We start from the raw sequence: 14,271 nt of genomic DNA, 5'->3' as shown, positions 1-14,271 counted from the left end.
CCCACGCAGTCAGCATCCGCATCGGGACCATGAGTTAAAAAAAAACGTGCGGTTTTCCTGCCACGCCGCTAGCGTGTAAGAAACGCCCATTGCTATTGCTGCCAAAGAGTTCCCTGCTTGGAAGTTAGTGCTGGAAGAAAAGGTGCGGACGGAAAGGAGTTTGAGTTCGGGTTCGGGTTCGAGTTTGGAAGCGGAAGTAAAATTCGAATTGGAGGTAAGAGAAGGGAGAGAGGGAGGACAAAACCATTTGTGGCGGGGATGCAGGAGTTTGGGAGACCGAGAGAGACGGTCGCGCTAGTGGGGGAGAAGAGGGGTGTGATGCCGGCGAGGAAAGCTATTAAGCCGAAGAGGTAAATTGTGTAGGCTGGGAGAGAAGGGATGGTGGAGGAAGATGGTTGTTTGGAGCTGGTGAGGTGAGGTGAGTCGGTAACGAATTAGAGCTGATGTGATGCAGAGGTTACACCCGGTCAAGTGCTTCATCTTTTCAATGTTCTGTCCGGCTGTAATTTGAATAAAAATTGAATATAGGGTATCTTCATAGTATCAAGGCCGCTAGAATATCACGCGAGGAATCTTTATCCAAAACCTCAAACAATATCCTCATTCCGTCCCCTCTTACCTCCGAAGCAACCACCCTCATCCTCGCTGTCATCCAAGTTCTTCTTCTCAGCCCTCCGCTCTATAAATCCCGCCATATCCCTCTGTTTCCTCGCAACCTCTCTATCCTTCCTATCATATATCTTCTTCACAATATCCTGTTTCCTCATATACATGCCATCAGGACTATGTTTCCCCTTTTTCGCCGGCTTCGTGATAAGCCACAGCCAGATATGGCGGATGTATGTGTATTCCGCTATACTGGCAAATGTAATGTGTGTGACAAAGCCGATGATGCTGCGAATCCAGGGGGAGAAGGCGAGGGAGATGGAGACGATTATTACACCTACTGAGATTGGAACTGATGTTTCCATTAATACTACTCTGTTCCCAAAAACTTGATTCGGTCTGAAAATCAATAGAAGGTGACTTACAGATCAGCTTGAATTGATGTTTTAATGACATACTATTCCCCCCTCCTGGCGTCTCGAACTCGGTGGAGTTCATGCCAAATACGGAAGTCATGAATGAGAGGGGCAAAAAGATGATGGTGACGATTGTGAAGAGCATGATGGAGCGGCCTTGGATTACGCTTTCGTCGGCACGTTTCAGGGCTAATTTAGCTTCAATGATGCTTGCTTGTTGTTGTTTGAGACTTAGGAGGTGGTTAAGCTGGACACGTTTTAGTTTGTGTGCATCGATTGGTAAATTCACAAGGCAATGTGCGGGCTGATGATCGGAAGTTTGGGAACAGGAAAATACCTGATCAGATACAGAAATGGAGTTCTCCTCCAACTCCAGCAATGCTACTCTCCGAAGTCTAGTGTTATTGCACACTCGCTTGGCAAACTCCACGGTACTCTCCGAGATCGAGCTAGCATCATTGCCTGTACTGTTTCCGTTGAGCGTTTTGTATGGAAGAACAGACCCACTTTGAGTAGGAGAGTGGTTATGCTGCGCGGCCAGAGGATCTTCGGCACTGTGCGGCGCATTTATCGTCCCTAATAGGTTCTTGATATCGAGCATAATATCCCGTAATTCTATGGGCGACTTCTTCTCATCTTGCTGGTGTATGTTCTCGAGATGCCTTGAAAAGTCCTCGAGGACGTTCAATTGCTGGGTGTAGATTCGGGTCATCATGCGTAGCTCCTCGATTATGTCATGAGCCTCCTTCAACAGCTCGCCCTCTGGATTGATATTCAAATACGAGCGAGCTGTTGCTTCGAAGTCAAGATGATGATCTATTGCGTTTAGTCTGTCAAGATGGTGCCAGAAGGTGGCGTAGGCCACAGTTGTCATCCCTGACTACTAAAATATCAGTGCCAAGTCCTCAGTTTATCTCGAGGAAGACTTACTACATGGCTGAGAGCATTCGAGAAAATATCGAGAACTTCGGGGCGCTCATCTACAGGTCTTGTCAAGTCGAAAAATACGGTTGAGCACTGGTTCATAATCACCAACCCCAGGTCATAGACTGATTGCACTTGCCCAACTCGGAGGTGGTCCAGGCGGGCGCGGATTCCTTTGTGAACACCAGAAAGATCTGGTTTGTTTCGTCCCCACCGTCTAGGAAAGCTTGTAATAATAGTATCTAGAAACTGTCAGAAATACGTTTCCTACAAAATGTAGGTCGGCTCACTGTTGTCGAGAATGTACATCCACAGCTGATCAACCATGACCACTCGAGTAGTCCTGGAGATGTTCTTTCCCTCTTTGGTTTCTCGGTACACGACCTGATCTTGATCTCTTCCATCGGTATTTGGAAGCTTCCAATAATATGACTGGTCTAGTGTTCTCCGGGAATGAAGAGGCGGCTTTTGAAACAGGTGATCCCGCAGTAGCCTGACATCCGGCTCGACGTCCATGGCATCGTAAAGCTTGGCAATGTGCATTAGATAGTTCCCCAACGGCCCTCGTGTCAATGGCTGTGCTGGCTTCTCATTATCTTTCTGCTTTTCGTGTTCGTCTTTGGTTTCAAATCCAGTCAGTGCCCGGGCGTGCTTAATCTTGATTTGCTCGGACAACTTGATAAATTCGGCTTTCAAGTTTTCTGTGTCGTGGGATTGGGTTTCCTGATGCTTTTGTGCGATTTTCATAGTCTCTTCGGCTATCTTCTTTTGTCGCTTGTGACTTTCCCAATGCAAGTAGGGCATCTAGTTGTTCATCAGTATACAAGATTTCTACTAGCTCGTGTACCGCGTACAAAAATTATAAAATTACTAGTATTGCCGCCATTGGTACACGTCGTTTCTAGGACAGTTAGAGGCCTAAACATACAACTCATTGAAGGGTAGGATGTACCGGGAGATATTCGAGAGCAATGTGCACGCATATGTCTAGCATGGACTGGATCATAACTGCCGCCATGTTGTAATGAGGTCCAGAACTCGCGACAGAGAAAATCAGATGATTTCGTGAGGTAATTCGGGGCCTGACGATAGTTGTACTCCCCGGGCGTCTTCTCACCATAGTAGCGACCGATGGCTTCCTACGGAGTAAACACGGTCAGTGTATGGGAACTGAGGAGGGCAGAGCCCAAAGAGAACACACCTCAATCCAATGCATGTTATTAGCGGGAATGTGAAAATATCGAATAGTGTTTGGTTCACATGCCTCGGTCAGTGGATTGTTCTCTTCTTTGAACAAACAATCATTCAACGGATACTTCTTCATCTCATAGCTCATGAAGGATGAGTTACAAGCCGGATCTGATCTTCTCAGAGTAATCTTCGTGATTGTGAGTCCGTAGGAATCATCAGGGCATGGTCTCGGGTCACTCTGCGGATTGATCCTTCTCTTCCTTTTCTTTGGCTTTGGTTTCGCTTCCTCTTCATTATCTTTGCCCCCACGGAGTGTAGATATGAGACGGGTCAGACGAGTTTTGGTGCTGGCTTTCTTTCGTTCGTGGGCCTTCTTCTCTGGATCCCTTTTCTCCTGTGCTCTCTTGCCTTCGTCTGGATCATTAGGCTGTCCAGGAATAGGAGCTTTGTTCCAGTTCCCAACCTTCTCCAAGACTTGCCGTTCCCATTCCTCTCGTCGCATATACTCTTGCTCCTCAAGCTCCACTTCATGGATTCGCTCCTTGAGAGTTCTTATATTTTTCTCTCTCGAATCGATAGCATGATTCTTCCACTGGGATCTGCATCTCTCATAATGCCACATACGAAGTGCATTTTCGGGTGTTGAAGCAAAGCTTAATCTAAGTTTCTCGATTCGATCGAGCTCTTCCGTGATTCGATGTGCTTCAATCTTCTTTTTCTTTTTCTGGGCATCTGTACCCATAAAATCATTGAGATTCAAAAGGAAAGCCTCTCGATCATGAAACCTCAATCCGAAATATTTGATAAGGGAATCATCCTGAAGCCTGTCGGGGATATAAATAGGAATGAAATCGGCACCTGTAATATCCTCCACTGCCTCGGTAGCAATTTCGATATGTTTTGAAGCCATATAATCGTATCGTACACTGCGTCAATTGCCAGCGATCGAGGGCGGCGGCAATGGGATGTAGCCTCATTAAATAGTGCTGGCCTTGTAATCTTACCCTCCACCACGCCGGTACGGGCCATGCCCGTCATGTTAGGGGATGGGGTTTGCGGCTCAATGTCCTCAAAGTGGGCGAGGGCTTGAGGATCCTATAGAGCCTTGTTGACATGGACCAATGATATTCGGAGTCTATGCTCCACCAATATCTAGCCCTTGAAGAGAAAACAAGGTTTGAGAGGATCGATTGGCGAGCTGAGGTGCAAATGAACGCAAGTGTAAGCAATTGGGGGCCAAAATGCAAGCCTAGACTAGGATCTTGCGACCGATGGATATACTTCGTAGAAACATGGCGAACTCCATTCTCAAGTCTTGTTGCATCTGCGGTGGCTTCGAATGCGGGAACGTACAGCATTGTGTGACTTTGAATGGTGTCTGTAGATTTTGTCCCTGCTCGCTGCCACGACAATGCCATTGTATCGTAGAATCTTCCGCAGGCTTTCTTGCGATGGGCACGTGGTGTCTTGGGTGAGATGAGACTGGGAAACTGGCAGGAGCGATTTATAAGAGGAAAGTGGAAAGAGCAATATATTAGCAAATTTGATTGATTTGATTAATTGTTGCAAACAATTGAAGTCCCAATACAGTAGTATGCTTAACTATTTCTCGAGTATTTGCTGGCAAAACACCCATCGCGATGTGATGTGCTGTACACCAATACAGGGCAGGACAAGACCTCACTACCGGGACGGGACTACTGGCAGGGTTTAGCAAGGTTTGACCTGCCTGAGACGGACAACAATACTCGTACAGTACAGTATAGTATAGTATCTTGAACCAATGTGCTCGACGCTCTGCTGACTTGGGGTGTGATATTGGCGGATGATTCGAGTTTCAAGAAAAATAGTAACACACAAAGTGGTCAGCAGCGACCATCCATAGTTGATGTTATTCACCACATCGAGTTGAGGCCACTAGGGAATGATTATTTGTAGATCGTGACCCGCCTCACCTACCCCTACCTCCTTCCTCCTTTTCCCCCTTTCTAGCCAAGAACTGCTACTCGAGTAGACCGCCAGTCGCACACATTTCTCCTGGCGCGGCGCGGTGCGGTGCGGTGCGGTGCTCAGACGTTATACCAGGCGCTCCAACGCTACAGTCCCCAGTCTTTTGCAAATGTGATGATGGACGGCACTTCACACAACAACAATCCAAATCACCATCTTCCACCTCCTCCCTCACCCTCACAGCCCTCCCAACCAATCCTCCCACGAATCCCCTCTCCCTCCCAATCCCCCGCATACTCCAGGGACGGTCCTTTGGCTCCCGATGCCGCGGCAGCTCTTGCTGGAACACGTCCCCCAGATCTCAGTATGCAGCCAGAGCCCTCCGGGCATAGGCGGCGGCGGAGCACCTTGCTAAACACCCAAGACGTCGGTAGTGCTCGGGGGAAAGCACCTACGAAACGTAATGATTTACAGGAGGAGCCGAAGGCTGGAGATTTGGCAGACGACGACGATATGAAGAGCACAAGCGATGAGGTCGAGCTAGACGATTTATCAGATGATGGACTGCAAGACGACGAAGAAACCGGCCTGACAGGGAAGGATAAGGGTCGGAGGAAACGCAAGAGGAGGCATAATACACAGCTGGATCATCGGATAGCGGGAGATATCAAGATCACCGACGAGGAGAAGAAAGAAGCGGACCAGAATGTGTTCAAAAGGAGTTTGGTCAATGGAATATTGATTGGACTGTGGTATATATTCTCATTATCGATATCAATTGTAAGTTGCAGAACCGATAGTTCCTTTTCCCTCGCCTTCTAATTCCTTTTTACAGTACAACAAGTGGATGTTTTCCGCCGACCACCTCGACTTCAAGTTCCCCCTATTTACAACATGTATGCATATGCTGGTGCAGTTCACTCTGTCATCCCTGGTCCTATTCTTTCTACCACAGTTCCGACCACGATACGATTCCATCTCAAATCCCCATAATGCCCAGACCACAGATTCGGATCTGGCACAACATGAAGCAGACTCCAAGAAGCCATTGATGACACGGATGTTCTATTTTACACGTATAGGACCTTGTGGAATGGCTACGGGTCTTGATATTGGATTGGGAAACACCAGTTTGAAGTTCATTACTCTTACATTTTACAGTATGTCGAATATTTGCCTTCCAACTTGCGGTACTAATTCTCTCCAGCGATGTGCAAGTCCTCATCCTTAGCATTCGTCCTTCTATTCGCGTTCCTTTTCCGCCTCGAAACACCCTCCTGGCGCCTCGTTGCCATTATTGCTACAATGACAGTTGGTGTCATCATGATGGTAGCCGGTGAGGTGGACTTCTCCACCCTAGGCTTCATTCTCGTCATATCCGCTGCATTCTTCTCTGGCTTTCGCTGGGGCCTCACCCAAATCCTCCTTCTCCGAAACCCAGCAACATCAAATCCTTTCTCCTCAATCTTCTACCTCGCCCCTGTAATGTTCTTCTCCCTACTTCTACTCGCGGTCCCAGTAGAAGGTATTCCCGCCCTCTTCCAAGGCCTACGAACACTCATGGAAGTCAAAGGAAACATCCTAGGCCCATGTATTCTCCTCTTTCCCGGCGCAATAGCCTTCTGCATGACAGCTTCCGAATTCGCCCTCCTTCAACGAACATCCGTCGTTACCCTCTCCATCGCAGGCATCTTCAAAGAAGTCGTCACAATCCTCGCCGCGGGCCTCGTCTTCCACGATACTCTCACACCGATCAACATATCCGGTCTCTTTGTTACGATCGGCGCCATAGCAGCGTATAATTATATCAAGATCCGCAAGATGAGGGAAGATGCACAAATCGAAGCACACAAACAACATATTATTGAGCGCGGCCCTGGAAGTGGCAGTGACGCGGATGAAGAAAGCGAGGACAGCGAAGACGAAGAGTGGAATACGATGGAAGGAACAATGGTCACAGCAGACGGCGACATAATACCCACACCGGGCTCTGCGAAAAAGAAAGGCGAGAGCTCGAGAGCGAATGGTGACCGTGCGAGGAGTAGGAGTGAACTAGAGGCCTTGGCAGCTAGTAAGAGAGAGTTGAGTGATTAGGTGTGTAATAATATTGGGCTAAATACATTGGAAGCGGTGGTTGGCATACCCCCTGGCGTTGGATGTGTCTATATGGATAGATATATACGGTTGCATGTAGCATATCCATAGATGAATTTCTATGATTTTTTCGCTATTCTGGTCCCAGGAATACCGCGTCAAAGCCAGGCAAGGCACAGTTCCTTCAAGTGCGGAGCTCGCTCGTGGTTTCTGTCCTGCTATAAGAAATTATGTCTTGTGTCTATTACTCCTCTTATGGTTCTTGGCATGCGGCTATCACAAAAGCTAAACATGTTACTGCTATTTCAAGAGTAGTCACACTTTGATGGTACGTCTTCAATAATACCATTTAAGGAGGTCGAGACAGGAATCTCTTGCGGGACTGCGGAGAGGTTAATTAGAGATAAGCCTCATAAATAGGCTGTTGAATTCCGTTATTACTTTAGTTTTTTACTAGAATAAGGAAATCCCCGAGTGGGCTATGTCTTCTGTTTCAGTGAGACTGTCACATCAAGAGTATTATTTGAGGCTCCAGATCAAAGGTTCTTTCATACCATACTGAAATGCATGCAACCTCTTGACTCAGCATTCGAGTAAGGGGCTTGAAAGGCAAGATACAAACTAGCGATTTGAGGTCAGTCGGCACTTTTAATCTTCCTAATATGTAAAGTAATCGGTTTGCACTTACTTTCGGATGTCTTTTTATAAGAGCATGTAAATTATTATTTATTTTTGGATAATCCGTTCCCTAAGTAAGGCCTTAATCTAGAAATCAAAGGCATGCAATGCCCGTATCTCCGACAGACCTCAAAGTACTTGCTATCATCCCACCTACTCCATTTCATGTTGTATATGAACAACTCCCGGAGAATTCAGAGTCCCCTCCATATCCAACCACTCCGATCTGGCCTTAGCAACCATCTTAAAAAGGTACGTCTCTACCCTCATCTTCACGTTCGGGAACAATTTCTGGAACTCGGTTTTCACAATCCCCAGATCGCCACGGTCGGGAGCTATGATCGATATGTCAGTCACCCTGTCCTTTGGTACGAGGATCGCCCCGTGGAATACTTGGTGTTTTAGATTCATGGGCCCGGCTTGCGCGTGCACGCAAACCAGCTTCTCCGGGGTCCAGATAAATGCTACAGTGCAGCCGTCTACACCGATAGCTGTTATGTCTTTGTGAGATAGGTCGGCGATTTTGATTTCGTTGGGTGATACCATTATGGTTCCCAGGCGATCTTCTAAAGTAGGCATGATGGTTCGAGTTGGATTCAGTGGGATGAAATCTAGGGTGATGAGATTTGGTGTGATGAAAGTCGGTGTGGTGGAGTTTATTCAATAGCTAATAGCTCTTTTTATAACTAGATTCTTAATATTATTGACATTGTTCTTATTGTTCCCATTTTGCGAATTGTTAACTTTTTGTTAGGTTCTTTATTGACTTGACTGTTCTCGACTGGACTTGTTGGCCATTATAACCATTTTCATAGAACAACCATAACAGTAATAGTACCTGTGAACTTGTATCCACCTCCAAGCAATAACTCGCAAAGGTCTTAGTGATAGAATGGACCATAGACTTTCCATATGGGAAAATGCTACGCTTAAGATAAAGGCGAACTGCTCAGCTCTGTCATCCTTCCGCCCTCCGCCGACGTCGACCGAATTGTAGTGGCATAATAGTTATCTTCATTCCCATCAGTGCAATGTTAAGTTAGACTAATGAAAAGTTGTGGGTATTAATTTACGTAAATCCGTTTTCGTGGATGATTTCGACCGGCGGATGATTATATAGTCCTAAGCTCCGCTAAAGTGGCACCGATTCAGCAAGTTGACTATTCTCGCACTCTTCGACCAATAACATAAGTGCAACTTGTCTTTCAAGAGCCATGGATGGTGCACCCGGACACTGGCATCTGTCTAAACTTAGTCAAAAAAGCTAATCATAACTGCCAGTGGCCACCTTTGTCGAACTATATATAACTTGCTATATCCTCTCCACTCCACAGAGGTTCTTCTTCAACCATTCCCTTACTTTTCGTTCATGAATCATGTCGTCTAATAAAGCAATCATCGTACAGAAACTCGGACTTGCTCAAGTAGTGGACGCGCCTTTGCCAAAACTCCGGGATAACTACATTCTGATCGAAGTTCGTGCCATTGCACTCAACCCAGCCGACTGGAAGCATATCGATTATCTGTCCCTGCCTGGAAATTGGTGTGGTTTAGACTATGCAGGTGTTGTATTAGAGGTTGGGAGTGCTGTTACTAAGCCTTTCAAGAAAGGAGGTACGAGCCCTACATCACTGCTATTAAACACCAAAGCTCATCTTCACAGATAGGATTTGTGGTGCCTGCCATGGTGGTAATACACTCTACCTCGAAGACGGATCGTTCGCCAAATATATCACCGCAATAGGCGATTGCCAGATACACATCCCCTCAAACCTGTCATTTGAACAAGCCTCAACTCTCGGTGTGGGTATGATAACCATCAGCCAAGCTCTCTACAAATGGCTCCAACTACCTCTCCCTCCCGCTATCGTGTCCCCGAGCTTTCCGGTCCTCATCTACGGAGGTGCTTCCGCAACTGGCGTTCTGGCCATCCAGTACGCGAAACTGAGCGGGTGCAAACCAATCATCGCCACTGCATCACCCTCCAACTTTGAGTTCCTAAAAGAACTAGGCGCGGATTATGTTTTCGACTACCATAACGCCGAAGCTTGCGTCCAGGAAATCCGAGAAGTAGCAGGCGATTCCCTTACTCGTGTTCTTGATTGCATCGGAGTAGAAATAATCTGCTTCCCCGCTATGAGTACTTCCATCGACGGTGTGTACTGCACGGTGAGTGATCGTCCACCGGGAGAGATCACAAATAATAAGATCAGACGCGAGAGGGTAGAGGGGTATACTGCTTGCGGAGAGCCTTTTGAGATGATGGGGCACCGGATTGAGATTAATGTGCATGATTATGAGTTGGGGAAAGCGTTTAATGAGATCAACAAGAAGCTGGTTGAAGACGGGAAGATCAAAACGCACAAGATAAGTATAAATGAGGGTGGTATTGGATTAGAAGGGGCTTTGGTAGGAATGCAATTGATGAGGGAAGGCAAAGTTAGTGGAAGAAAACTGGTGTATACGATTGATTGAGACTTGGGTCAAAGGTTGCTGTGTGTTTCTTTTGTTAACTTATCATTTTTCACTGGCTAATTCGAAGCTATGTGAGACTATTTGAAATGTATATTATCTTTATTCAGCTTATTGCATGTTCATCCATATATCAGAAAAAGATTCCTCCTATCCATAACACCTAAGTCTTCAGCTTTTCTTCCAAGGCCACCATCCCCACTCGGCCCCAGCCGGTTTTTTGGATTTCTTGCTATTAGACAGTTGACTGCATGCAGGACAATCATGTTTGTTGTACTCCTTGCACACAGAGTACTTGTAGCAGTTCATGCAATAGATAAATTCATCCTGCTGGTTGCACAAAGTGATACTGATGTCGTTGTGGCCACAACGATACGTGATTGTACTTAGTAGACACATTGTATATTAAGCGTGTGTTTTGATATGGGGGAAGTTTAACTTAGTGGAAGCCCATGGTTAAGCGGGTGAAGTTATAGTTGGACCTTGCGATTGTTTTTCCTTGACAAAGCAATAATGTCTTTGTTGGAACAGATGTACATTACATATTCTGTTTAAAGCATCAAGGAACAATTCTTTATGCAATAGAGCAATTGTTCTACACTGTCATGGCCTGCAAAATCCTTGGGCCGCTATCCTCTTGAACTAAGCATTGGATATTGCTTCACAATTCAGGCTTTGACCTACAATATGCCTTTTCACGTTCCTAGTTCATGAGCCCAATCTGACTCTTAATCACTCTGCTTCTCAATTCACGCCTCATTAATCACATTTCAAGATTTGCCCAATATCCATTAATAATTAGGGACCTCAAGGGTTCACCTGGATATTCATTATACTTACCCCTTATTCCATACACCACTTAGCTGAGAAGTTACTTCCACCTTTTTATCTCCGTCTTGAACGTCGGCACATGCTGCAGTCTCTCTCATTATCAGCCTCAGCCTCCACCAAGTTTACGCACTCTCGCCAAGAATGAGACCAGCGGCCTCCCCCTGGACAGCGAATTACCTTGTGTGCAGCGGGGCTGTGCCGCGGCCCCCGCTCCCCCTCTTATCCAACAACTGTTTCGCAAAATACCATCCATAGTATCTTAATTGCGTTCGGATTGAATATATCCGACTGTCTTCCACCCAGAAATTTGTGGAAACTCAGTTCTGTTTGACATTGTTTTTCGCTTCAAAATTCTTCGAACTATGGTTCAAAGCGCTCCCTACTCATATGACATCATTAAGCCTGACCAGATACGACTCTTGAAGTTTCTTGACGATGAGGATCACACTTCCGCTATTCTTGAGACGTTCTCTCTCGACCAGCCACTGGTCTCATATCACGCACTCTCTTACACATGGGCTCTGGACGAAATCAGTTTCACAAAACCCTTAGTCATTAACATCGGGGGACGAGAGCTTCCAATTCTTGAATCTCTGAGGCACTTTATCCAAACTTTAAGAGACAAAAACATCCTTCTTGATGGAAGATGGTGGTGGATAGATTCGATTTGTATTGACCAAACAAATCATGAGGAGAGGGCTCAACAAGTGCAGAATATGCACCAAATCTACCGCATGTCCAGCGAGACGATTGTCTGGCTGGGTGCCAAATCAGGCGATAGTGACCTTGCCATTGATTTCATCGAATACCTATATGAACTATATAGAAATTACCATAGTGTCATGGAAACCCGCAGGCTATTAGAGACGGATCACTATCGTCCACACTGGGCAGCAATCAAGAAACTTCTCGCCCGGAGATGGTGGTCCCGTATCTGGACTGTTCAAGAACTTGTGGTACCAACAAGGCTTTCATTCTGGTGTGGCAATCGAGAAGTTGGCAGAACGGCTATGTGCGAGGGTATAGGAATGACGGATGACTGTTCAGGGGTTGGCATCAAGGAGACGCTGGGTTTTACACATGGTTTCAATCGGAGAAGAATATGCAATCTACATGAAGCTGGGCAGCAGCCTGGAGCAAGCCTGAATCTTCCTCTGGTCGCCTTAACCTCTTACTTTGCTTGCATGGACACGATTGATGATAGAGATCGGTTATATGGTCTCATGGCGGTTTCTACGGATAGCTGTCTTGTGGACGTCAGCTATATTCATCGCAGCCAGGAAGTGTTCTTGCGTTTCGCACAAAATTTCATTGAACGCAAAAAATCTCTGGATATAATATGCTTTGCATCTACATATAGGGCACCATCTCACGCTTCACAGCCTTCATGGGTACCACATTGGCAGAAAATAGAAAGAACGCTAGTGATGCCTTCGATGGTCAGTCAAAGCTCCAAGACACATATCGGGAACCTTCGGCCGCCTTGGGCTCTTGACTGTGACAGTACTCTTTACTATGCTGCATCCAAGCATCGGGATGCTATATATGAATTTCGAGGCGCGTCATTGCTCGTCCACGGCGTCATCATCGATATAGTCGACGGAATAGCGGGCTCTAGGACCACTGAAATGATTCAGAGCACTGAGTGGAATTCCATGGTATCGGTCGACGGCACAGATATCTACTCGCCCACAAAAATACTGTCAAGTGTTTGCAAATGTCTGGTTTTGGACCGGAAGGATCGATACCTACGATTCCCCATGCCTACAGCAGAGTTTTTCAGGGAATTTATCTACCTATGCAAGGGGCTCGTAAAGAATTCAGATCAAACCATCCCCCAGGAACTGCGAGAATGGTTAGCATGGATAAGGTCTCTGCAGATCTTCGGACACACCTTTGAAAACATTTATCGTGATAGCCTCCAAGCTGACCAAGACTTGTTAGATCTCAAGTTCACCCCAAATCAGGATGAGCATGTCAATGATAGTTTCTTTGGTAGATTCTACGACATAGTTGTCAGATGGTCGTTTCGATTGATAACTACCTGTAACGAACGCATTGGCATGGGCACAGAAAGAGTGATGAAAGGTGATATAATTTGCATACTTTTCGGTTGCAGCGTTCCTGTTATCTTGCGGAGATCTAAACTCGAAGACAGTTTCATTTTCATAGGCGAATGTTTCATTGATGGATGTATGGATGGATCTGTTTTGGACAAGTACTTAGATTTGGAAAGAACATTTTGTATACAATAATCAGCTAATGAAGTTATGTCCTGAGTGTTGAAAAGTGGTTCCTTTCATGTTCGAGGCAACCGGACTTAACGGGAAGCGTTAGTAAAGAGTCAAGTCCTCCTGCCCAAACTTCCCACTCTAAAGCCGACTTGAGCATCCTCATGTGCCAGCGTCCCTGGCAGAAATGCAAGAAGCTCCGTGATAATAACAAAGCCCATAAAGACAATATGTGAAACACTCATTTCCAGACGGCGATACAGATTCTCCAGAGACTCTAGCCGCCATGAAGTCAAACAAATCATCACAGCTCAGATCTTCAAATTGTGCTCGTATCAGTTTTCGCCCGTCCCATGTAACAGAGTAAGGCCCTGTCATCTTCGCATCATGGCTGTGAGTGAACAGGTAACAAGATCCACGAGAACCTTGCATATACTCAAATAATATCGGACCGAATACCTTCTCAGGTCAGGAGCTGAAAGAATAACAGAGAACGGCTGAAGAGTACCGACGGATGAACATGATACGCTCCTTACGGTAGGCAGTGGAGTTTCACGCTCAGCCAAATATGCACTTATTTCTGTGACGTCCTGCAAAATCAGCATCCCATTTGCTCAGCTGCGCCACAGTTCAAGCTAATGAAAGATTGGTGCACCAGAAACATGCTTTAATGAGGCAGTTCTCCCATGCTTCCTGAGGGGTTTGAGATGCGGGTGGGGTTTTTGGCCCTTCAAACGAACCTGAACTCTCCGTAGAGACTGCTTCCGAGAGTGAGCCCATGCCAAAGAGCGTATCTGTTATTCAGCCGCTTTTCTAGCTTATAGAGTTTCTGCTTAAAAAATCTCGACTCTGCTATTCTACTTAATATATGTGACGGT

At 46.2% G+C, this 14,271-nt stretch overlaps 4 protein-coding genes across 4 annotated transcripts; 2 read left to right on the top strand and 2 right to left on the bottom strand.

The window, feature by feature from the left end:
* Positions 1-9: 9 nt before the first annotated feature.
* On the bottom strand, positions 10-404 carry LHYA1_G006965 (uncharacterized protein; the record flags this gene model as incomplete). The annotated part of the gene is made up of 2 exons (XM_031151898.1): positions 10-113; positions 245-404. Coding segments are annotated over 2 exons (264 nt in total), but the record flags the coding sequence as incomplete, so codon positions are not given.
* Positions 405-620: 216 nt separating this feature from the next.
* On the bottom strand, positions 621-4,047 carry LHYA1_G006964 (uncharacterized protein; the record flags this gene model as incomplete). Its single annotated transcript, XM_031151897.1, has 7 exons — positions 621-958; positions 1,032-1,902; positions 1,953-2,188; positions 2,237-2,750; positions 2,801-2,847; positions 2,899-3,085; positions 3,148-4,047. Coding segments are annotated over 7 exons (3,093 nt in total), but the record flags the coding sequence as incomplete, so codon positions are not given.
* A 1,082-nt stretch (positions 4,048-5,129) lies between these two features.
* Positions 5,130-7,181, top strand: LHYA1_G006963 (putative transporter; the record flags this gene model as incomplete). The annotated part of the gene is made up of 3 exons (XM_031151896.1): positions 5,130-5,867; positions 5,923-6,247; positions 6,295-7,181. Coding segments are annotated over 3 exons (1,950 nt in total), but the record flags the coding sequence as incomplete, so codon positions are not given.
* Positions 7,182-9,235: 2,054 nt separating this feature from the next.
* On the top strand, positions 9,236-10,334 carry TOXD_2 (Protein TOXD; the record flags this gene model as incomplete). The annotated part of the gene is made up of 2 exons (XM_031151895.1): positions 9,236-9,473; positions 9,523-10,334. The coding sequence occupies 2 exons, from the start codon at positions 9,236-9,238 to the stop codon at positions 10,332-10,334; spliced, it is 1,050 nt and encodes a 349-aa protein (XP_031002977.1).
* Between the last annotated feature and the right edge of the window lie 3,937 nt (positions 10,335-14,271).

This window comes from Lachnellula hyalina, assembly GCF_007821495.1.
Source record: "Lachnellula hyalina strain CBS 185.66 chromosome Unknown contig00141, whole genome shotgun sequence".
NCBI lineage: Eukaryota > Fungi > Ascomycota > Leotiomycetes > Helotiales > Lachnaceae > Lachnellula > Lachnellula hyalina.
Note: the sequence above shows the minus strand (reverse complement) of the source record. Positions and strands in the feature narration are given on the sequence as shown.